We start from the raw sequence: 26,035 nt of genomic DNA, 5'->3' as shown, positions 1-26,035 counted from the left end.
CGCAATGACGTCTGAATACAAAAGCAGTGCAGGTCCAGACTGCGTCTAGTTCACGCCTCGATAAGATTTTGCGTTATACGTTGACGGATTTCCAAATAACAATAAAGAGTTTGTATTAGATCCAATTAAATATGCATTTGACATCAAAATAAAAGATGTGTTCAAGCATTGTAACGGTTTTCACAGCAAAACGAATCGTTGGTCGGGATAACCGGGGTGCTTTCCTCAGGAATGTTCTGGAAATCCCTTTGTTGCGTCAGTATGTACAGGGCATCTGAATGTCGAAGAACACCTCTTGGAGCGTCTAAGCGAACAATAGGTAAACAGGTCATGTACAGGTTTCCAAAAAAAAAAAAAAAAAAAAAAACATTACAGGTAATTCCTATCCGAAATCAGCTTTACTCCGCTTCTTTGTATTCAAAATAGACCTGTACACACCATGCAAACACTTGTCTATCCTCCGTACTATAAAATAAATATAACTATGAGACTTTGAAGAATTTAGTGTATATCGCGTTCGTAGACCGATACATAATATACTTATAATATATAATTATGATTACTAATTATGACCTTCTTCAGATCGGATAATAGATATTGATCTTAGATTTGGCTTATGTTCTTTTTTTATTGTTGCCTTTAACGACGGAGACAATCCCAACTTCTTTACAATCATCAACTTTTGTTGTTATCATAGCAGCTATATAAAAACAGATATAACGTAGATGAAGTTTGTTTCATATAATAGTTTTGCTATCCGTCGGTTGCCAAGGAGACTTTAAACGTGTAAATTTACACGGGAGGAAAATGTGAAGATCGCGAAAATTTCTCCAAAGAGTAGTATTTAATAAAATATAATGATGGAGGCGGGGTAATCACACCTTCAGATTTAATTGATATTTTAACTCCTACGCGCGAGTAGCTTACTGAAGGAAACCGCGAAACTAACCACTCGCGGAAAGTTCCATGTTTACAGTATTTCTTCCTGGAATTAAAGCAAAACATCAACCGCGAAAGATATACACACGAATAATTTCATAGCATACAGTTTGTAAAAAAGCCTACACCGAGGTAAAATTGATGTACTACATCCTTTTTTAGACTTCCTGTAGAAGGCGTTTTCGGACTGCTTTGTCATTTTGACGAAGCGCTGTTCTACACATTCGTGGGAACTATGATGATGTAACAATGAATTGTCGTTTTGGCTGCATTGACTAAGTGAAGGCGTATGATTGATACATAAAACGTGATATAATATCCACAATATATCCGTGTAAACTATGAAATATTTTACGATAGTGTAGGTGTGGGCAAATGACTATTACATGTAAACAACAATAAAGGTATCGCTTCTACAATGTAAGCGTGAAGTTCAATCGGGTTTTTTTTTCTATTGTTTCATTTTCTTGGACACAATAGTACATACTCTCGCGTGGATTCATGTGACATATATTATTTTCTAATTGACCATCGGTGGACATTTACACGTAAACACTGATTGATAAGGAATTATAATTTTTATTTTCTCCTTAGTAAGGTTGCGCATAAGAGTTTGACCACATACACGGCTCGCTTGGATGACCGCATATAATGTGGTCAGTGAAAATGTCCACAAAGAGTTTGAGGTTAGTATGTTGTGGGAAAGAAATTTACTTAATGGCCACAGACAACGATGTAATGATCACCGATTACCTGCTGAGAAAACAACCCCATCATTGGTTTTCTTGGTTACACGGCAATGTATTGCGTTCAAGGAAAGGCTCAACAATAGGGGTTAACGAGGACACATATAAAAAAAGTATTACCTAATATGAAAACGTTTCTACTAAGCATACATGCGTCACATAAACTATGGTTTATATCAATGCGTTTCTAATACGCATAAAGGCGCCACATGAACTATGGTTTTATTCCTATTACAAACAAATAAGTAACTCTGTAATTATTTTCCAAAATTGAATCCTGATGCATTTTCTAGAGGATATCCTACACACTGCCTGATAATCATTGTCTTATTTCTGTCATAGTTATAATATAACTATGAATTGAAATAAGAGCTAATCATTGTGTATATTGTATCAATCACATTTCAATTAATTAGCTGAATTGAAAAGTGTTATATTAAGTAATAATTATTTTCTAGGGGATTTTCAAATACACATTGATAAGAGGGATATCGGCACACTCCATGGTGATCATTGTCTTAATTCAGGTGTAGACATGGTGTTATCAAAATAGAAGCTAATCAGTGCAGGTATATGCATGTATATCATTGCAAAAAATAGTTCAAAGTAACACATTAACCAATAATTCTCAATTAATGACACATGTCGGTAAGTTAATGTGATGTAGGTTTGATGAAAGAGCGAAACAGATAATAATGTTATATATGTATTTTTTTTTTTAATTTTAATTATGCATGTGCCGTGGAATTAGATCTCTGTGATAGGAAGGCTAAACACACTGACATATTCGTAGCTTATCAAAATAATTTGTTTACTGCCAGATTGTGCAAGTGACAGGGTTTACTAAAGTTAAAATTTTAATACGAGTTTCTATTTTTAGACAACAAAATAATAAAAGAAGTTAATAAACACTGTATCTGTGTTGTATCTATTGACTTCGCCATTGTCATGTGTTTGCATATGGCACTAGACTCAGTGTAATTAAAGTGACTCGAAAGTCAGTCTGACGTCATTAATTGGCGTCAACAAACATTGACGTAACATCAGAATTTGATGACGTCGTTGAAAAATTGTATTCATCGCTTGCTTCTTGCAACACATTTGATGTTGAGATTCTTCGAAAATGTGTGTTGTCGTAGTTATGTAATCGAAAGTATCTTACATTTTGTCTTAAAGACGTTGAAAATTAAGGGATCCTTTGATTCATTTTGTAGTATCTTGCATAACATAAACACTCATTTAAGATCCTATGTTCTTTATTTGGGTCACTCAATTGATAAACTGTTTAATAAATTTAATATATTTAAAAGATCAAGGTGAGATGAAACGGTATTTCAGACTTAATGAAGGAATATGACACTTGTTAATTATTAACCAATAAATCAAACAGACAGTTGAGCGACAAAGAAAAAATACCTGACAAATGTCGAGCGGATATTAAAATGTATATACTTTAATTTGTATTACATGAAGATGAACATGTTGACATGGTTTAATTGGCGTGATCTTATAGAAGGTATTACATATTCGTAAACGGACCCTTAACACCATTATACACCAAACAATAACGTATTCATCTTAATTTTTTATCATTTTCCTTTTCACGGATGATGATTCGCATTTTGGCAGTTTGAAGAGGAAAGTCAGATTAAATATTGACATTGATGTATATTTTGCCAGACGGTGTGATAGATAGATACTGTAGACTAGTATCGCGTCCGACTTTTTATCGCGTAATTCGTGATAATTACATTGCGCAAAAATAAATGAGCGCAAACTAGATTCTACTACAGGTATTATAGAGAGTTTACCTGCTTATCTTGAAGTGAAAATTGTCTGGGAATATCCTTGAGCATAAAATGAGAATTTGTTAAATTAAGTAACATTAGAATCTTTTTTTATTCGTAGTCAAACATATCAAGCAAAGTGAGCAAGGATGAAATGTCAGTCGACAAATACATACCAATTTGATGCAGTAGGAAGCAATTTACCGTTTTATGCAAAGTGGGATATATCAGGAACATCTTAGCCCATAGACGACAACGGAAGGTATATCAGACAGATAGTATTTCCATCGAATATAACCTTTCACCGCAGTGCGTATTGGTTTTAGAAATGTACCCCGACAAATGATGTTACTTTGCATTCAATAATTCTAAAAGCACACATATAAAGTGAGTATGAACAAACAAATATACCATTTACGCCAAGTTTATTGGGAGGTATGGTGGAGGTTATCAGGGGACTCCTGAGGCCGGGTGGTTAAGATGTGCCGACATCTTTAATACAGAATCCACTTAACTCCAACCCCATCCCTACAAACCTGTGGGTCGCGAGTTTGAATCCCATATGGAGCCGTTCATAGGCAGATCTACGCTGTTTCTCCGAGGACTGTGGAGAAACCTGGCACGTCCTTAAATGACCATGACTGAAGATGGGATGTTAAACAGATTTACCTATTCACCACTATTTCCTTAATATTGAGTGTATCCGACCCATATGATGATCTTACATCATACTATCAAGTTTTATTGAAACGTTGACCCCTCAAAGGAGACTATTGCCATCATGAATTTTACCAAATCTAAATGCTAATTAACTTATTTAACTAATGGATATATTCTCTTTAAGCAAGTTGTTTTTAATGAACACCATGTCCACTATCAAAATATCATGAGGAAGTAACACACAACTCTCCCTGCTTATCACTGATGCTAAATATAATCTGTAAAAGTACCATAGCCTATAATGGCGAGTAAAATTGACACTTCTTTGCTACAAGGACCATATCATCCGGTGGAGGAAAAGGCAAACAAAAATCTTGTTTTTTTATATTTCTTTTTATTTTGGAAGAATGGCACGTTGATAGATTCAAATAATTATCTAGATTAAGAGTTCGAAATCTGCAAAGCGATGTTTCTACGATTTTATCTGCAAGTTTTCCTACATTTCCTGAACTTTGAACTTCTACAAACATTTCTTACTAGTATTAGAATTCTAAAAGTAAACCCAAGTTGCATTGTTTGTCTCATTTCATTATTTTTAGACTAACATAGTTTTTTTTTATTTTCAATCATTTCGCTAATAAAATGCAATCGTTGTGTTTTGTGGCAGAAGTATATTTAAACGTTTTTTTTTTGTTTTTGTTAAAAAATAAATAAAAAAACTCAATTATTTACATTGTTAGCATATGAATCCCACGGACTTACTGGCGCCTAAGATTTTATTCAGTTTTCTAAATTTGTTCGAGTCGTATCCCACGAATATACAACACTTTCTTTCTTAATGACAGATGATGATACATGAGTGTTAAATATTTTTATTTTTAGTAAAATTCTAGTTAAATCATTGGCGCGTTAGATGAATAGGTAGGGAGTGCAGATTTGAAGAATTCAGACTGTTATATAAACTTCACCCACGCTTATAAAAGTTGCTGGAAAATAACAGCATAAGTCATGCACGTGTGTTCAACGAACCGTGTAAACCCGGAACTTGCACTATTTTCTTATAACGCAGGACAATTGATTTCAATCGGACTTTTCTTCTCATAACAAAGTACATCTGTGGAGTATTTATAATTTCAGAAGTGCGTTTATATTCATATATTATTCTATCGTATTTTGCAGCGCGTCCACGAAATGGTCTTGAGATAAGGTGCTGTAAATAACAAAATATTTGTGAGATATAATTTTTCACGTAGTTTTGCGAAAAAGTATAAACGCAAATTTTCATATTCGGCAAATAAAACGTAATTACAACAAGCAAATACATGTATACTATAACAACTCATACTCATGAAGTAATTCATAGAATGTGTTGGATTTAAGGAAGATGAAACATATAGTACGTTTATACGCAAAAATAAAGTGATTTACTGTACTTGTTATGCTTATAATGCAACCATGTTATTACAGGTCATATTTAATATATATATAATAGTATTGCTGTATGTTTGTGTTTAGACAAGCAGTATGTAATATTATTGCTGTATGTATGTGTTTGGACAAGGAGTATATGACATTGTTGCTGTATGTATATGGTTGGACGAGGAGTATATAATATTATTGATGTATGTATGTGTTTGGACGACGAGTATATAACATAATTGCTGTATGTGTGTGTTTAGACGAGGAGTATATGACATTATTGCCGTATGTATGTGTTTGGACGAGGACTATATAACATTATTGATGTATGTATGTGTTAAGACAAGGTGTATAGTAAGTGGTATGTTTCAAATGAAAACATGTTTGGTTCTTATATACACTGGTTTATTTTAGGATATAAATGACACCATTATTGTATAACGTATGTAATAATTTTGTTAATTAACCACAAATATTGAAATAATATTTTTTACAACCAAAATGTATTTATGTTGCATGGTGATCAAGGAAAAACTTTATTTTAGTCATGCCAAGGGATGCAATTAAATATCCACGCATATGTATCAACTCAGGTATTGTAATTTGCATAAAACATTACATCACCTGAAGGAATGTTATATAAGTAATTAATGCTAACGATAATTAACTTAAATATAGCACTTTGTTTGAGGTATGTCACTTTCTCAGAAACCGTGCAACAAATGGAATAATGCATGCGCTGCTAATGACTTACGGTTCACGATCAGAGGAAGCAGTTTTACCCTACTAATGAATGGGCAACCTGCACCTATTTATGTGACCTCCTTTTAATTATTTCAGAGTAAATTCATCTGCCGGTCACATGTTTAATGTCTAACCACTGCGCATATCATTTGCATGGGAGATCAGTTATGTAATCAATACCAAAGTATATGGATGGCATTATAATGTTGTATAGATAACTAACTTATTACTCTCAGGTTCTGGTGTAAAATCTGTGCGGTCGCGAAATTGTATCATCACAAATTCGAAAACGCAAACTAAACATCAAGTTCTGAAACAATCACAATTACCCTAATTAAATATTTCCGAACTTATCGTACATACCAATTGAACAGAATCAAGTCTCTCTGTGCATACGGAGGTCTACAATTAGCTAAATGTGTAAGTCTTAAAAGGGAAGCTCGATAAAAATCGAAATTGAAAAAAAATACAAAGGCGAATGATTGCGTGAACTATGAATGATTAATCAAAGCCGTTTTACAGGTGATATCTAAAATATCAAGATATGGCCATTGTATAAATGTGCAGTTTAATTGTATGAAATTAAAACAATACATACCTTACATATACGTCATGACGCTCAATCAAAGGCTTTAAGATGGAAACTGTACCTTACATAGCCATTTAAATCATTATGAAGTATCGGCACTATGGTTTAAGGTATGAAATGGGGAGGCGAATGTCACACTGAACATATACAGATATGGATATAGTTCCGTCTTAAAGATTAATTACTTTGTGATAAATATAAATATAACTGACCTGTCTGGATTTCATCGTTTAGTTATGCATATTTTAGAGGCAGCAGAAACTTCTAACTCCATACCTTCAGTGAAGGCGTTGCTTGAAATAAGCTATTTAAACAAGCCATGACAATATAAAAACATTCTCTAAACATGGGAAGATAACATTCACTGAATATGACCTAATTTATGCACATGGCCTCGCCAATGTGACCCTAGGATGTAATCGTCTTAAGCAGGTCATGTCATGATCGACATGCAGTAATAAACATTAATTTCAAGCTCTCAAGTCGTTGAAAAAAACCTAGTTTTCACCGAAAGATATTAAAGTTTTAATACTGAAATAAAACAATAACTTAACTAGGTCACTGTTTTAATGTTGTTGTTTTTTAATTAATTAGGGTTTAAACAATGGAAACCGGAATTTTTATCTTTTGACTTTTGAATCATGAAATTACCATTAGTCCAGAAAAAATCGGATATTCTGAATAGCATAGAATATGCAGCTAATCCTGAGTTATCTTCATGCTAAATAGTTTGCTTATCATTAAGTGGCCGTAAAACGGCCGAAAGTCATACTTCTTCTTCGGCATTAAAAAACTGGAAATATTCACGTGTAGAAAACCACGTGAGACACTACACATACCTACGATTTCATGAACGATCTCTTCACATTATTGTAATTTTAGTTGTCTTTCTGTATATTAAAACTCAAGCATAGTTAACAGTTCAGGTTAAAATTCTGGGTAAAAATGGAATATCATATTATAGACGTATAGTCTTCCATTCGACCACATCCACTTAATTCCAGCTATTAGCCAACATAAATAAAAATTAAGGATTTTTACTGTTTAGAGGTAATGTCTTTAAAATGACTTTTTTGTTCTAATATAGATTTGTTGAAGTGCCAAAGTTGTAGTGTCAGCATAATATCTACAGGATTTGTTGCCAGGAAATCCTGATTTACTCTATTAAGCTTAAATAGGGAGTGGTGTTGCGGAATATGTGTGCAAATAAACAAAGTAAAGCATAATCGTTGTCATGAATTGTTTATATGGCACCTGGATCGATTCGAGGCCAAAGAGATTGACATGTATAATTCAGTCAGTTAACCACTGTCATCAATTTTCCTTATCGTCAAGTGACATGTCTTTTGCGAAGAATCGATCACTATTGCCACTATTGCCTGCGGACCCTGGAATGGCCCGCGGCTAGACAACGGCTGTACGTGTTGTGTGCCTGACCACGCTAAAACATAACCTCTCATATACCGTATCGCTAGGTTGTGTTGGTGAATGTGTGAAATGACATTCCTGAATATGTCCGAACATCACTTAATGTCCAACGGTGTTTTTTTCAGAGCATCGCTACATTATTCTGCGCTAACCGACATATATAAAAATAGATAATGTTTAATGTGTGGTGATTTGATATAATGACTTATGAAACAGAATTTGTTTTTATTTTTGCGAGCCTTAGCGAGTAAAATATTAAAAAGTCAAAACGTGTTTCAAAACGTCTCTGACAACACGAATTATCAGATAGCTAAAAAATCCATATTTATAAGAATTCAAACTCCAAACGTCTTGCAAATATCCAACGAAGATTACCATTGTGTCTTGCCGTTCTTTGACTTATGACATGATATCTTTTTTTGCAATCAATGTATTGTTTCTGTTATGCTGCCACATTTTTTTTATTTTCTGTCAGCCACAATGAAATGCTTTCAATGTTATAGTATACTATATACATATATTCTGTATTTGCATATTACAGAACTATCTGCCCTTGCGGGTAGGTATTGGTTTTTGACGTCGTGTATTTGAGAGCGAAACGTCATACTTTTCGGAGAAAACGACGTGAATTGCGCTAAAAATGACGTAACAATATATATATTTATTACATAATTTGTTTACACCAATCTATATATGAGGAAATATAATATTTCCAACTATTACCCCGACCGTTCAATAAAACTTTGTTATATTGCACAGTTCGAAATTATATTGCACGCTACCATGGAAACGTTATATTGCACGGTTCGAGATGTTATATTGCACGGCTTTTGGAACACCTCGCCGTTGTTGCCTAGCTTTGTAGAAAACTTCCGAGGAATCGCGCGTATCAGTGAGTTACGTTATTATGACGTCACAAAGGTTCACGCTCAGTTTGGCGCTAGCTTTATATATGTCGGATCAAGCACGCCATAGACGTTGCTCGCTGTGCTTGACAGTTGGTTTTACCAAATAGAGGACGAACACGACGAATGTATTGGATTAAAAGGCTGCATATAGTTCTAATAATTTAAAAGAATGCAATATGACATGAAAAGTGGAGTTACGCCATGAAGTACGTGGACTAGACGCCAATTTGCAATATGATTAGAAGGTTTCCCGTACGATAAGATGGTGAAGATTTTAATCTGTGATTCTGGAATTCATTAAAAATCAACTAAAAAACTGATGATTGATTGATTATGTAATAAAACAAATATTTCATGGGTTACTGTGCTGTAGTTCATAATATTTACCCCTCGATGATGGTAATCAGCAAATATTATATTGCACTCGGCCTTTGGCCTCGTGCAATATAATATTTTTTGATTACCATCACCTCGGGTTAAATATTATGAACTAGAGCACAGTAACCCATGAAATATTTATATAATATATACCAAAGCACAAGGGAGCTAACTCTGCAGTATGCAAAGACGGAATAACGATATTACATGAATATAATGGGAATAATACAAATAATGTATTACATTGATAGTTGTATGCTAATTGTTTCGAAACAAACCTTCTAAACGTAACGATTTAGATGAATGTCGGATTAAAGTGCAAAACGAAAGAAACCGAAAATAATAAAATGAAACTAAACGAAACAATGATTGTTTTCCACTCGAGTAATATGACACGGCATATTAATGGTTTTTTGTTGGTTTTTTAAGAAAAGGAAATTAAAATATAATTATAAATTAAGCGTTTATATTCGATGATATATATTGCATTCCTTTCAGACAATATCGAAAAACATCGTAAAAGCTCCTTTTTTAAATCTTAGGTCCGGTCATAAACATGCCCAATAATGTAGTGGACGAGACATTTGCCAACTCTTGAAGAAAATAAGCAGTTCTTGTTATTTTAATTTTTATAGTTTTTTAAAGAATAAATCCTGTTCATTTAATGGTTTGGTATAGGTCAAACAAAATGCTATACGATGTCAATTTTACTGATGACGCTTCTAGGAGCAATGTAATATCTGATTTGCTGATCTTAAAAAAACTCTCCGGTGGAAATTGGTCTTTAAGGTAATTGTTTTACCCATATGAAATATTTGCTATATAAACTATATGGACAAAAATGCCAATTAATTAACTATTCCGTCGAGCGGTCAAAAGAAGCAGTTGGACCGGAGTGACGTCACACCTACAACTCGTGACGTCAATGCATTGTTTTGGGTCAATGGGTATAACAAAACAATTGTTGACTAGGATTGAGGGCAACAGATAATTTGTTTGACCCTCAAACAAACTGTTGTCCTCGGCCATCGGCCTCAGGCAACAGTTTCTCTTCGGGTTCAACAAATCATCTGTAGCCCTCAATCCTAGTTAACAACTGTATATTGTTATACCCCTATAAAATAGTCCCTATTTAAAATCTATTGCCAAAAATGCCAATAAATGAACTGTTCCGTCGAGCGGTCCAAAGAACTGTTAAAATCGACAGTTAACATGTGCTGTTGGACCGGAGTGACGTCACACCTACAATTCGTGACGTCAATGAATTGTTTTGAGTCAATGGGTATAACAAAACAGTTATCGACTGGGTTTTCGGGCAACAGATCATCTGTTGCCCTCAACCCCAGTCAACAACTGTATACTGTTACAGCATAACAACGAGATTTGTCTCAGACACTCCAAACTGCATATTCCTTAAAGCAAGTGATGTTGCAACAGTTGTAAAGTGTATATTTCTATTTTTATTTGACAATTAAAAATGTATGTATAATTGTTCAATCATGAAAACAAATTCCAGAGATATAACACCAACAAAAAGTTATGTTCAAGGACCAGTTTTCATAACACAGGAAAGATAAACTTTTCTTAACTTCTATAATGTTTTATTTTTAAGAATATGAGTAAAGGAGTTTAAATTTAGAAATGCACGTTCGTGAAACTGATCCTAGACTATATCATTTTGCTAAATATTGCAAATCTTATCGAATTTAAAAGTGTTTTTACCGCATACACTGATGATGCCAGGTAGCAATTGACACTGACCTTGACACCTTAAAGAGTCATATTTGTCATATCTGTTTCAGCTTTGACTATGTTGATGGGATTTTCTTTCCAAATCGAAACTCTAAATCAATTACAGTAAAACAGATATATATTTAATATTTAATGTTTCTATCAAAAATACCTGCTATGTTAATCATATAAATATTCTTTCGATATTTAAATAATTTTATTAGCTATTTTTCATGGTTTTGACATTGCTATGACCATGAACATTTGGTCCGCAAATCATTTAGAGAGTGATGAAAGATAAAATGTACATATACTTGACGCTAACTCTAAAAATGGGAATCCGTTAAAATTCAATTTTCTTGTTTTAAGTAACGAAACGAAAACATTCTAAACAAATCAACTAACCCATTTAACGGTTATTAAGGTTTTTTTCTTCATTCCCATGTTAAAAACACGATCAATTAGTTATATTAGTCTTATATGTATATTTTAACGATCATTTCACCGAGTAAATGGCTTAAAAGTAAGAACCAAATACAGGTGAAGTTACGCAATGATGAGCGATCACCATTGACTATGGTGATCCATTTATATATTTTTTGACACTTGGTGATATTTTTTGTAAAATTTATTGTGCATGTCATTGCGCGGTTTTAATTATGCATGCATTGCATACAATAAAACTAGACGTTCTTCTGTCAATAAACCAGTTCAGTTACTCGTGGCTAGTGATGTTTTCTCGCCTGTAACAACAGTAAAACCACAGGCTATACGAAACTCCCGCTCAGGTAATTCTCAGGTAACCGTAATTCACGGGGACTTGTAGGACTGGTATAAAAGCGCGCTCCTCATATGTGGATAGGGTTCGATTGAGTCTGTACAGCTGTGTCTGGGGGAATTACTCGTAAGCATTGTCGACAGGAAAAATGCTTTCGTTGGTAGTTACGGTGCTCCTTATCGGTAAGTACAAACATAATCAAAATATTAACTGAAAAAAAAGTATAAAATGTCATAAGAAGTAGTTCTTAATAATGGAAATGAAAAGCAATACTTCGAAATAATTTTTAAATGAAAATTATGGTTTATTATGATATGCATTACCATTTACTTGCACGAAAATGGATCTCATTGAAACAATGTTAAACATACTTCAAATAGTCTTGTAATAATGCTGATTGGATTAAAACAATTATATTATTAACACAACGAACCTAACGAATAATTATAAATTAAAAAAACTAAGTAGTGAAAACATATATAGAGTATTAATTGAGCTTATTTTAGGAAACTATCTTTTATACATACGAACTTTGGTTATGCTTTCATATTGGGCTTTCCATACGTTTAGCAATATCGATCCTTTTCTTCAGCAGCTCTTTCAGTATTAAAACATAATTTATTTCTGAAAATGTTCATACTAAGCTAAACCTTTAACACAGAAAATACTAAACCAGACAAAAAACAAATTTGTAAAGGCAAGCCATTGTTATTTTTCCCACTCAGTAAAAGAAAAAAAGAAAAGAAAAAAAGTTATGATATATACAAGCGCGTTTCGATCAAAAAACCCGGTTCGCTAAACAACTCTGATTATCAAGTAATGACTATTTCCACACATACCGCTACTATAGACCTGGCGAATATAAATCATAAGATCATATGTCTCATCATTGCCCATATATATACTGTATACTGTATATACATATATGTTTACTGTATGGTTGGTTTTGTTCCCGGAGATATCCATATTGTCGCGTTTGCGGTTAATAAGCTACCTAAAATAAATGTGAATACTATAGAATGAATGGCACGTAAGATACATGACACATGTATCTAGTATACTAAAAATAATAATATAAAGAAAACAAAATGCAAAATGTACTTCATATAAGATTAAACAACTAAACAAGTAATTATATTTCATGCCCAGGTTTATTGACCCAAAGACAAAAGCATACTATTTGATGTTAACACGTATAGTAACTAAGCAAGAAAAAAAAATGTGATTTATTTGCAATTTAAAAGTTATTTGTATTAATTACAACATGTTTGTTTGTTTCAGGCTTAGCCGCGAGTGGTAAGTTAACTATATATATAACTCTAAGATTAGACATCCTTTTTAGTTTTTTTTATTCATTATATAAATATATGCGTTAATAACAAATCACCATCAATAATTGAGTTTTGATTATAATTTCTAAATAATCGATGTTCTAAATATACATTATTAATAACGTCAATATTTTACTAGTACTGTTATATATTCTTATATGTACAATCGTCCGGCAAACTTTTGAATTAAAGATAAAATCATAGTTCATAGTCTTGAAAGGAAATATTCATAGCATCGATTTGCTACACCTTCCCTATCCCCTTAAAAACACGTTTAATGATGTTCGCATTTTGTTGCTGCATTGGAGCGTTTTCAAAAATAATTGCCCTTACTTTACATTCATATATTTGCATTTTGAAAAAAATGAAATTGATATTGACAATGTGTGAATATATAAGTATAAAGTGACAGATAAGAACATTTTATTTATGAACAAAAACACGTATATAACATAAATTGAATATTCATAAACGTTTGAAACATGAAACATATCTTTAGAAATAATAGCCAACAATTCTTTCAATTTACACAATAGGTTGTAGACATCTACATATATACCTTAACGCATATAATTTTCGTGGATACTTATTTTATCTAGTTTAAATTCTCAAAGCATTATACTAATTGTCCGAAACCTTAAACGTAAAGAAACCACTATTAAACCTTCCATGTGGTGATGCAATAATGATAAAATGATGCACTTTTTTTCTCCGCTATCTATGCGGAAATTTCCCGTAACGGCCACTTGCTCGTTCGTGGCTGTCACAATATGTATGAACTTCCGTCGAAATGCCATACTCACATTACTCAATAAAGGTCACCAACTCCTTCACCAATAAAACGACATCTGGTCTCTGACTTTTGAAGTTACATATAGACTTTGATATAATAATTACTATTTCCTTATATGGAAAATAAAAAATATCCCTTTATGTGAATTTACTATAAAACGTTGATGTTATAATTACTTTTTTCCTTCTACGGAAAAGCAATAAAATATCGCTTTATTTGAATTTACTATAAAACATTGATATACTATTATTATATTCTTAACTGTAAAATGAATATATTAAAATTATATGTGAATTAACTATAACACTTTAGTATAAGAATTAATATTTACATCACGATTAACTGATATTTAATTTTTATACAAAGCAAACACATTTCTGTACCTAAATGCAACTCGACAGCGCCCTATATTGCTAATCAATTACTGAAATGTAATAAACAGAAGTATGTCTTCAATTCAGTTCGATAACCATATCCTATATTTACAGGACATTACTGATTGTAGTAAGGCCAATAACTTAATTGATGAAACAATGTATTGTAATCATGCTTAATGATTCAGACTGCTTACTAAGCAATTAAAAGTGACGTCATTGTGATATCTTTGATAGCTAAAACATGGCAGTCAATACTTGACCTATGATTAATAGCTTTGACAAGACAGGAATAAAATTTAACTATACAAAAACACAACAGGTGTTGTATATGCTAGTTTGTCTTCCCTGAACAATAAATAACCATCTTAACCTGGCTGAACACGTATATAGTATGCGTCATGGCGATATTAAAATGTACAGAAAACATGTAACCTTTGACCTGAAGATGTATTAATACGACGATGGTTTATTCGACATTAAACTATCTATAAAACCATTAGGACTTGTCTTATAAAATGCATGTTAGAATGATTGAACATAAGATATCTCATCATGGCATCTTGTTATTCAGATAAAAATACATTTATATATAATGGGTTTTTAATCTTCACCAATTTCTTTCCGAATTTTAAATATGAGAGTTCGGCCCTATAAGTCCTTAGCTGTCGGTGGAGGGTAAATTAAAGCAAACACATAAATAAATATTTTGTATGTTTATTGACAGTTGATAAAAATCCATTCAATTAGTTTCAAAACTTACGATAATATCCGCAATTTCAGCAGATGCTCCTGATTTTTTTTATCTATTAATGTTTGCTTTATTTCCCATCTTATCATTGGAGCAGATATTATCAAAATGGTATCGACTTTAAGGTAAAGCCCATACTTTATCCAAACAGTGGAAGTACTACCAAATCTTTAATAGTTAGGCTTCTACAAATCTAATGTCATGTCTTAATGGTTAACCAAATAATCCAAATAATACCGATATTTTTTTTTCTCTATCTGTCTCTGTTTTTTTTGTTTTTTTTTTTTTTTTATACCAAATTTAACAAATAATAAATATTAAATGAATTTAGGTGACAACAACTTAATACATATATATATAATATTGAATTCACTCAAACTCATTAACTATTATATAAGTTTTACTAACTAATTTGCTTAAAACATATGTAACGATACGAAAACGTGAAAAATACACTTTATATTATCATTATAAGATATAGGCAAAATTGTATTGTTAACGGTGGATTTTGGCAGGTCGGTCTTTATGTGTGACAAGATATAGTGCTATTTGGTGTAACGTTGATCAATGCCAGATCAGCATTCACGGGTCTATAAACGCAAGATTTATATAAATTGATAGACAGTCTGTACGACAGTTATGAGAACAAAGAACAATGGCCGTACGATCACCTCGGGGCAGCAGTGCTGTTCGTGGTCATGTTTATCGTATTCCAACATGCCTTTTTGACAGCCGCCGTTTCGTACATTGTCATCATCCCGTCTGACATGCGCATAAAACCTATCATTTGACGAGTCAGGCCTGGTACAGCTACATTAGGCCATTGAAAGGATTAGGTAAGGCCAGACACGGACTTGACATACTATTATCCATCACTGACATTCTAAGCACGTCTATATAGACCATTTATATCATATTACATTATAGTTGGTAATATATATGGATGTTCTTATACTCGCGCAGTAAATATATCATTATATAAAAAATAAAAACATTCAAATTTAATATTATTCTTCTATCATACTTAAAGCAAAAGCAAAATATTCATTTTTCGCGATCTTTTGTAGCAAGAGCCTGTTTGGTTAAGTGTTTAGTTTTCTCTTGTTTTTTATCTATATTTTTTTATTTATTTTAATTTTTTGCGTAGAAACAAGTATATCATTACCACATAAACAACATTTCCATTCGTAATCAACCTCCTAATCGTTCAAAATTTAAAGAAATAATAGATATATGGTTGACTCAGAAATTAATTTTAAATACGAAAACATTAAAAAACATATCGGAAAATAGCAGTTGCGTACAATATAGAAATACTTCAACCCCAAATTCAAATGTTTTGCGCTTCATTTCATGCGTCATACTTTCAGAATGTAAACATACTCTATAACAACTGTCGAGATTGACGTACCAAATCAAAAGAACAAATATATTACATGTGAAATAATAATATTTCCCACATTTTGTGTGTCACGTATGTACATCACTTTCATAAATAAAATTTGTATTAAAATTTATCTGACAAAAAATTCAATACATTTATGTTAAATGACTGACATTGGTTCTTTTACTTGTAAGATAACTTTGCAGTTACACAGTCAAATCCCTATATATATATATTGCCCAACGATTAAAAGAAAACGTGATATCAATTTCCAATGTATAATCTCAGCACAGGACGATACAAGCATGAACTATACGGGTGTCAATGGAATGTTATTAACAGCCGTGCTATAAAATCAATTATAAAGTGACAAGCATCAAGACACACCTACATTCTACTCCCAATCGCAAATGTGATGTGTGAGAACCGAGTTGTCCTTCCTGATTCCACGTGTAGGTGGGTCCTGTCAATCAAGATCACTTTTTAATGTACTTGGACGGTCTATATTTCCTTCAATAAACGCTCCATACGATTTCATTGCATTGTCCAATAAGCGCTGTTATCAACTCAGTGATGTGAAATGTATTTTATAAAGAATTGTTAAAGGATGTGTTTTCCCTATGAAATGTGTTTTATTAGAAACATTGGTTTATATGCATCAAAATTTTACCTATTTTTCGACACGAATCATACACATGATATATAGAAATATATCAAAATTGGAATATCGTTATATCTATGCTATATATCAATTTATCAACCTCTTTGTGACATTACGGATACAGATAGGGAAAGTCTGAGTGGGTAGGCAATATTAGAAAGTATGTGTATGTTTAAGCAAATGTAAATATGTCATTGAATAATACATAGGCAGCTCAAGTATCAGTGCTTGCAATGGTCATCTTCTCTTAAGTTTTGAATTGTATTGATATTCCTTATTTGCATATTACAGAGTTATCTGCCCTTGCGGGTAGGTATTAATTGTGACGTCACGTGTTTGGGAGCGTAACGTCATACTTATCGCAGAAAACGACGGGAATTACGCCCACAAAATAATGACGTCACAATGAATATCTACCCACAAGGGAGCTAACTCTGTATTATGCAAAGACGGGATACACAGATACTAATTATTTTTTTAATACAACTACACTATAGATCCTTCACCGCCTAATTACAGAAGTAAGTAAAATAAGGAATCATACTAAATCACGCTTTGTCCCAAAACCCTGGTCGTCGGAGACTATGGCGTCACTAAATCACACGTCACAACAATCCAAAGTAACAAAAAAAAAAAAAAAAAAAAAAAAAAAAATGAAACAAATTCAAATGGCAACATGACAGTTTCCAAGAAAAAAAAATTGTTTCTTTTTTCATTTAAATTTAAAATTGTGATGTATGTTTTTCATAAACACCGGTACAATGTAAAACTAAAAGAATCAAAATGTATTATGTGGAAAAGATCGCGAAGAAACTAAATGCAAATGGGTTTTTTACTGAATAATGGAAACAATCTTACGTAATTTTCACGTAAAGTGTTTCGACCTTTCATGGAAACAGTGTTTCGCCATTTTTGTATTTGTATCGTTATATTTATGAGAGCACGTTTTATCACCAAACCATATACCCTTAAACCCGCTTCTCAAAATGCAGCGTTGAAATTTTAATATTCACTGTGCTGGCACAATACCAATCTTACCATATTAATAGGCTTGTCACCAAATCATATCATTATCAACGTTTACTCCCCAACAATTAACCATTATTCATTTTTTGTTTTACTCTTTAATATCAATATGTACTGAAAAATGTATCATCAGTCAAAGGGAGATAATCCAATTTATATTAAAAAAAATCTGGCATTTTCGGTTTTTTTTTGGGGGGGGGGCGGGAGGGGTTTACTTACCTTTTTTTCTTATTTCATTAAAAATATTTTGATAGCACCAATCGAGAAAAAAAATGCATAATTTTTCAGACTAGGCTTCTCCGTCAGAAAATGTAATCTCCATTCACAAAAAAGTGGTCTTTAATTATTTTGGAGCTAAATACACATTTGTATCAGCTTATTACAACTACAAAATACTTCAGGAATATGTATCGAAAGAAAAATAAAAATGTGAAGATATCTTTATTCAAAAGAGTGTGATTAAAAAATGATCAAATTCGTATTATACTGTAGTCATCATGATGAGTCTAGAAATGTTCCGAATGCCGTTGCGTGCGTTCAATTAGCGCGTTTTTAATATTGAGTATCTCGTATTGGCCAAGTTTGGCGATATTGGCCCAGTTTACCAAAAGTGGCCCAGTTATAATATTGATAGGACAGTTTTCACATATCGTTACCAATGTGAATAATTCATTTTATTTCCTGTTTTGTAATATATGTAATTATGTATTATCGTATTAGTTCCAATGCAATATATAACCATATGTATTGTCTATATAGTCCCAACGTTCCCCATCAGTAAGTATAAAAGTCGGTAGTAGTGACGCTTTCTATAGTAGATGAGAAGACATAGTACTGTATTAGGGGTCATATAGACTTTTTGGTTAAGTGTAGGATATACCTTTTAGGTCATAATGTAAGTATATCTGAAATAGAAATTGCCAACTTTTCCGCTTTTTTAATTGTTATTTTTTTGCCTGACAATTGTTGCTAACCTCATCATTTTAAACCTTTTGAAAATCTAAATTTTTTCTCGAGTTAAATACTTTACCGAGATGTTGATGCTTGACTATATTATTTATTCGCTTGCTATGTACGCTTGGATCTAACAGAGTCGAATATCACATTCGAAGCATGTTCTTTTATTTGCTTAATTAGCTTTTTGTGTCTTTTCTATTGGTATTGGTCTGTGAAAACTTTACTGTTTAAACTTAAATATTGTTAACTATTTTATCGTTTCAAAGGTATTCTGTATATGCATATTACTGAGTTATCGGTCTTTGCGGGTAGGTTATAGTTGTGACGTCATGTATTTTCGAGTATAAAGTTATATTGTACGGTGAATACAACGTGAATTGTGCCCACAGAGTATTGACATCACAGTGCATACCTAACCGCAAGGGAGCTAACTCTGTAATATACAAAGATCGAATACCAAAGACACATCAACACAACTCTATATACGATGATACTTTCTGAGGGAGGGGGTGACAAACGACAGATTTAAAATAATTAGGAAAGTCTGATGGCAGTTACCATGGTTTCTGTCAGTGTCAGAGATCCAACCACACTAAATACCCCAACGTCAATGGTATTATGCAATGCTTTGCAAAACAATTTTCGTCCATGTATATACCTCGCCTATACTAAAATAAAATATCGGGATAATAAAACAGGAGTAACCTCCTTAGACTCTTAAAATGTTTAACATCCTAGAAAACTGTAGTTCCATTTCGGATGGAATAATGACTCAAAGTTCATACTTATAAATGAACGCCGAATATCCCAACTAGACAAGCTATCGCAGAAATCCGTAATAAGCATTCGATTCGACACAAACCAAATGTTATCTTAAATGCTAATATTTCATAGTTTTGCCCATTAAGTCATAAAAAAATTGGTATGTTCAACTGGAAAAGAAATTCCATGACATATTATTTGGTCACTTTTAATACGTTACTCTGTTTAAATAATGTGGATTAATTTGTAAAATGAAATTTGCAATTCCTAGATCCACTACCAGGGCCACGTGAGTATATATATTTAATAGAATAGTAGTTGAAATTTACAATAATTGGTTTCCAATACCATATTATTTTTCTTAAATTACATTTTTCCTATAAGATATACATTGGCAGATAACATGATACTATATTATAATTGTAAGGGTTTCGCATACATAATGTTCTTTACATGACTCTATAATGCACCATAAGGATTCAAAGAAACATATGAAAGAAAGAAAAAAACCTATATAAATATATTATAAGTTTTTATACAATGGTTTTGTTCAAATTAAAAAAAAAAACAACAATTATGTAACAGATATAACAATTAATATGACAATGCTATTCTTAGACTACCCCGGTCCTATTCGTGAGTAAAATATGTCATTGGTCTTTGCATATCACAGAGTTATTTGTCCTTGCGGGTAGGTAGCTATTGTGACGTCATCGTTTTGTGAGCGAAATGTACGTTATTTTCCCAGATGTTGCGCTCATAAAAGATATGACATAGCAATAAATGTACAACTGAAAGGTCAGATAACTCTGTTATATGTAAAAGCAGACTTTTCTGTTTTAGCTGACTTTGTAGAGTAGTGCATGGGTTGATAAGTTTCTGAACTAGAATTTGTTTCGCACAAGTTGATTTTCCAATACATTTTATCGCTTTATGTAAATTTTAAACCAGTACAGTATTTGACACTTTCTGTTTTCATTTCAGAAGCATTTGGCAATAAAGATATAATGTAATTGATAGTGGAACACCGTTATATCATGAAAAGAACTATGATAATTATGTTTCGAGATAAACTAGGTACCATAGAAACAGAAAAACAGTAATGCTGTATGATGAATTGATAAATGAACCACTGCGATCCAAGATGTATCATATTGCTGTACAAAAAATATGCTACTGAACAAAGCTTACGAAATACATATCGACAAATAAAATCGTCTTAACCATTGAATATAAATCCATCGGAGAATAAAATATTACACTGAGTTTTATTTCGAAAATAACGATAACATTATTGGGAATGGCCCAAATTACTCTGTACTACCTGTTCAGTAGCATACATCTTGGAGTACAAAGTTACATAATGGGACTAATGACGAAATCTTGTAACACATGATACCAAGTGTCGCTTCTGCGGTATTCCTAGTATTTGTAGTGGTTAGGAAACTTCAATCTTTGTAACATTGCCGCCGAAATAACGTTAATGCGGGATACCAGCTTTTAATTTCATTCCATCACCATTAAAACAATAGTCCTGCACAAACATTATCCTGTATCATGCGGTACGTAAATTAGTACCAACATTACTTCTCTACATCGTTTCTATCTCATTCTTTTAGTGTTAAGGATTTTGTAGCAATAATCAATATGAATTCATCTGATAGACACCATATCTTCACTGAACAACCCATTTTGTGGTTAAATAGTCCATCTCTTGACTAAATAACCCACCTCTTGATTATGCAACCCATCACCTGATTGAATAGCAAACCTATTAATTGAATAACAGATCTCTTGATGATTGAATAACTTTTAACTGATGGTATGTGGTATTTCTATGTGGTATTAGATACCTTTCGTGATTCTTTGGTTTAGATGATTGTTACTGTATAGTTTCTTTATTCGCGGGAATGTAATTATACTTTTTCGCGGTCATGCTTATTTCGCAACCTTAACCAATCGTGAATAAAATAGAAATAATGATAAGTAACTTGTATAGCTTATCTCTATTGTATTGAAAACATTGAGGTGATAAATTTGCACCAGAAATAACAATATATAGAAGACCAAGGAAGTTTCTGTCCGCGAAAATGATAAAAAAAACTATACAGTAAGAACAGTTGTTGATGACTGATAACAGCACGTCTTTTATTTATTTATTGTTCTTTTGGCGAATTTTATTTTCCAGATTTACTCCCGTTATTAAGGAAAACCAGGTTTATTTTATATATATCTTGTTAATCTTTTTTCTTGTTTCATCTTGAATTGTTTTTGTTGTTTTCTAGCTACGATAACATACAGCAGAACACGAATTCATCGTTGCTAAGTAGTGCATCTAATTGCTTAAAAAGAAACAATATAATAATTTCACGAATGCTTCCTCTAAATCTGTTTCATTTATAATAAGTTATTTTACAAAATACCAGGTATAACTGATAATTTGATTTTATCTATTTTTTTTCTTTACAGACCCAATTGCGCAAGGAGGTAATTCTACTTTTTATATATCTTATTCTAAAGGGAAAGTAATACTGAAAATATCAATAATCTTAAATAGACTTATAAATACAAAAGTATACATATTTATAAATCCCTTTTTCTTTGTTTTGTTTATTTTTTCTATTTACATTGCAGGGTTCGAGCATAACGGTTTACGTAAGTAATTGAAGATTCTCGTTCTTCCAATGAAACGAATCAAAAACTAGAACATCAATAAAAATAAGTCAAGAGTCTCTAAAAGAAGATATATCCATGAGAATGACATAAAACCCGATATAATACACATAACACATTTTCTAATGACTTTAAGTATATATTTGTGCATCAATTTTTTATCTTAAAATATTCGAAATGATACAAAATTGACATTCATTGGATGTCAAAATAAACGAAGAAAAGATTTTTAACGATGAATTTCTGCAAGCATATCTAATATAAATATTAATATGCATATATACATTTATATGCGCTATACGAATTCATCCTTCTTTCTAGCTTCATCGAAGTACCATAAAGAACAAGTGCCGGTATTACAGCAACAGGCTGGTACGTATTCTTATGTTTATTTGTGTTTAATTGTGCTGAATATTGTTGACTTACTTACGATATAACTTCGACATTATTGTCACTATTGCAAATTGTTTTGAGAATCCGCGAATTGCACAAATACCGTTGCATATATATTTCAGAAAAAAAGTAACATGTTATTAAATATAATTTTGTATTTTTCACTAACAACCAAATTGGCATTGTTTGTATAGTTAATGATGTTTTTTTTTTACTTTCTATATAGTTGCTGTTCCTAAAGTTCAAGTGGTCACAAATGAACGTAAGTTATACATTATATGTTTCGACTTCGAAAAATATGCATAAATTATAATTTTATTGTTGTCTTTATTTATGTAAAAACAAAAACATACGAAATTGTATTATTTTTGTAATGCGTTTAACAACGACATAGAACATACTTGTTTGTGTCATATACTTAATATATTCATAAAAAAGGAAGTAAGGCTTTAAATACTTCGTATAAAAATAGAAAGAATTCACCGACAAGGGTATAAAAGTTATTTCAATTCCACATTTCTCCACATGATTTGTTGTTTTTTAACTTACAGGTGTTAAAGTGGTCACCCAGACAAAAAACGTTCCGGTCCCAGTTTATAGTAAGTAGAAATATATTGATTTTGGATAATGATGATAATACAATAATGATGAATTATTATCTTTCAATGAAAAATAAGTGAAAAAAGTATATCATTTCCCAAAATAATGTTTCGATTACATGGATATTATCAGAGATTTCAGCAAACAATAGCTCGATTTAGCTTACATTTTTGCTGCATTGATAATATAAGAAGCAACAAGTAGTTCAAACTAATTAAAAATGGCTCTACTGAAAGCTAAAAATTGTCGATTTCTTAAAATCCCCGGATTAAAAAGTCCAATTTTTTGACAAAATTTTTAAATGACATTTTTGATGTACTTCGAAATGAGACTTCAACGAGATTTCAACGAGACTGAAACCTCAGATGTTTAGATCCTTAAGAAGAAGTCCTTAATATCAGCCCATGAACTAATTTGATAATTTTTCCAAGTTGAAGGTTCTAAGAAGATCAGCAAACGTCGTTTTCCAGATACGAAAATGACTTGCGTAAAGTAGAATTAGCTATCGATTAGTCCCACCTTTCGTTGATAGTGACGTCATATATTGATTTTTGTCACAATAATTGGAAAATGGATCTAATCGATGGTCCTCGGAACCTCCATATTGTTTTAGCTAATGTCAATAAGATTTAAATGTAAACGTGTTGCTTTTTTTCAGAGGTTAAAGAAGTCGTCAAGCACATCCCAATCAAGAAAGTTGGTAAGTACAGTAGTGTATACTTAATTTTAGATCAGTTATGAATTATAGTCCCTGTTTACACATATCAACGGTTTTTCTCCTTAGTTATAACGAAATCTGGATAATTTGAATTTAGTACCCATTCCCCACTGACTTCAATATAACTTGGGACTATAATATACATACCATGATATTACGTAACTAACTTGTAATGCCATTTGTATAAATCACTATTACGTTTAACATAAACAAAAAATATAAAAAATAAAAAATAAAAGTTGAAGATGCTCCAACACCAACGAATTTGTATATTTCAGTTACAAAAGTTAATTACTATACACAATTAGCATTATTAGATAAAACGGGCTTCTTATTTTAATGCAAGATAAAAAATATATATATAATGTATTGCATTCCGAAAAAAAATCACATGGCACTATGCCCTATGTAAAATTAAGAACTAATTGTGCAAGCACCAAAGGAAACTTAATTATTTTATATGAATTTTTTTTGTGTTAGTTTACACCTATAAACACCATTATATATCAGGAATTGTTCGCAATGATAGGTATCATTTAGGCTCTGTCGGCGATGGAGCATCTGTAAACCAAGAATTGCTGATGTATATTTGTTGCTATTCTTTATTTGCAGCAAGAGTTCCAGTCATGGTGCATAACAAAGGTTGGTTACAGTATCCACTGTGAATGTGAATAGTCGTGAATTTGTGCGTGTTTATTTTACCGCATGTGTCAAGTGTCGTGCAATGCATCCGTTCCGTCTTTGCATACATTGCTGAGGTATTCCTTTGTGGAATGGTATCGATTTTTACGTCATAATTTTGCGAGAGAAAGTTATGCCGTTTTCTGTTAAACAGATATGACGTAGCGCTCATAAATGGACGACGTCCCAATCAATACCTACCCGTGAGGGAAGATAGCTCTTCAATGTACAAATATGGAATAACGAAATAGGTACACAGCCTTCAGACGGTATTTAGTTCCGCTCCGTGCACAAGTATCTATACAATGTTTGAACAAATGCCGACGCAGTCGAAAACGTAAAATAAAAATTTGACATGCGGTACCTGAGCACGTCTGACAGTTGTCGAATATTTAATGCACACGCACAGAATTGTACATGAATGTTGATGTGTTTGTAGTTGGATTAAGACATTAGCAGATAAAACTAAATAAAATATGTCCTCGCAGCGATAAATATTTATTTTACTGTACCACTTTCAACCGCAAACGATGGATAATTACATATCAATATTCTATTTAAATTAGGTGTTACTCTTTTTATGGCCATGGAACTATTGAATTGCGATCCCCTCAGGATTGAAAACATTTAATGTAGTGATAAGTACACGTTTGCATTTTAATTATGTCCTTTTGTTTTTCCATAGAACTTTGTTCGCTTTTCATATTACAGAGGTACCTTCTTCCCGGGTAGGTATCGATTGTTACGATCTTCACGTCGTTTTCTACAACAGGAGTGACGCCACTCTAACATTACATCGCATTCAATACCTACCTGCAAGGGCA

The 26,035-nt window shown here is 32.2% G+C and overlaps 1 protein-coding gene across 1 annotated transcript in view; it reads left to right on the top strand.

Moving 5' to 3' along the window:
• Positions 1–12,045: 12,045 nt before the first annotated feature.
• LOC138305657 (uncharacterized) overlaps positions 12,046–26,035 on the top strand; it is a 17,720-nt gene continuing 3,730 nt past the window's right edge. The window contains exons 1-11 of the mRNA XM_069245954.1: positions 12,046–12,289; positions 13,389–13,403; positions 17,899–17,922; positions 19,187–19,204; positions 22,616–22,633; positions 22,781–22,801; positions 23,141–23,191; positions 23,439–23,474; positions 23,764–23,811; positions 24,471–24,512; positions 25,143–25,172. Of these exons, the coding sequence (XP_069102055.1) occupies positions 12,256–12,289; positions 13,389–13,403; positions 17,899–17,922; positions 19,187–19,204; positions 22,616–22,633; positions 22,781–22,801; positions 23,141–23,191; positions 23,439–23,474; positions 23,764–23,811; positions 24,471–24,512; positions 25,143–25,172 (337 nt within the window). The 5' untranslated portion in view covers positions 12,046–12,255. The remainder of the gene's footprint in view (positions 12,290–13,388; positions 13,404–17,898; positions 17,923–19,186; positions 19,205–22,615; positions 22,634–22,780; positions 22,802–23,140; positions 23,192–23,438; positions 23,475–23,763; positions 23,812–24,470; positions 24,513–25,142; positions 25,173–26,035) is intronic.

This window comes from Argopecten irradians, chromosome 13 (genome assembly GCF_041381155.1).
Source record: "Argopecten irradians isolate NY chromosome 13, Ai_NY, whole genome shotgun sequence".
NCBI lineage: Eukaryota > Metazoa > Mollusca > Bivalvia > Pectinida > Pectinidae > Argopecten > Argopecten irradians.
This window is presented reverse-complemented; position numbering and strand designations above follow the sequence as displayed.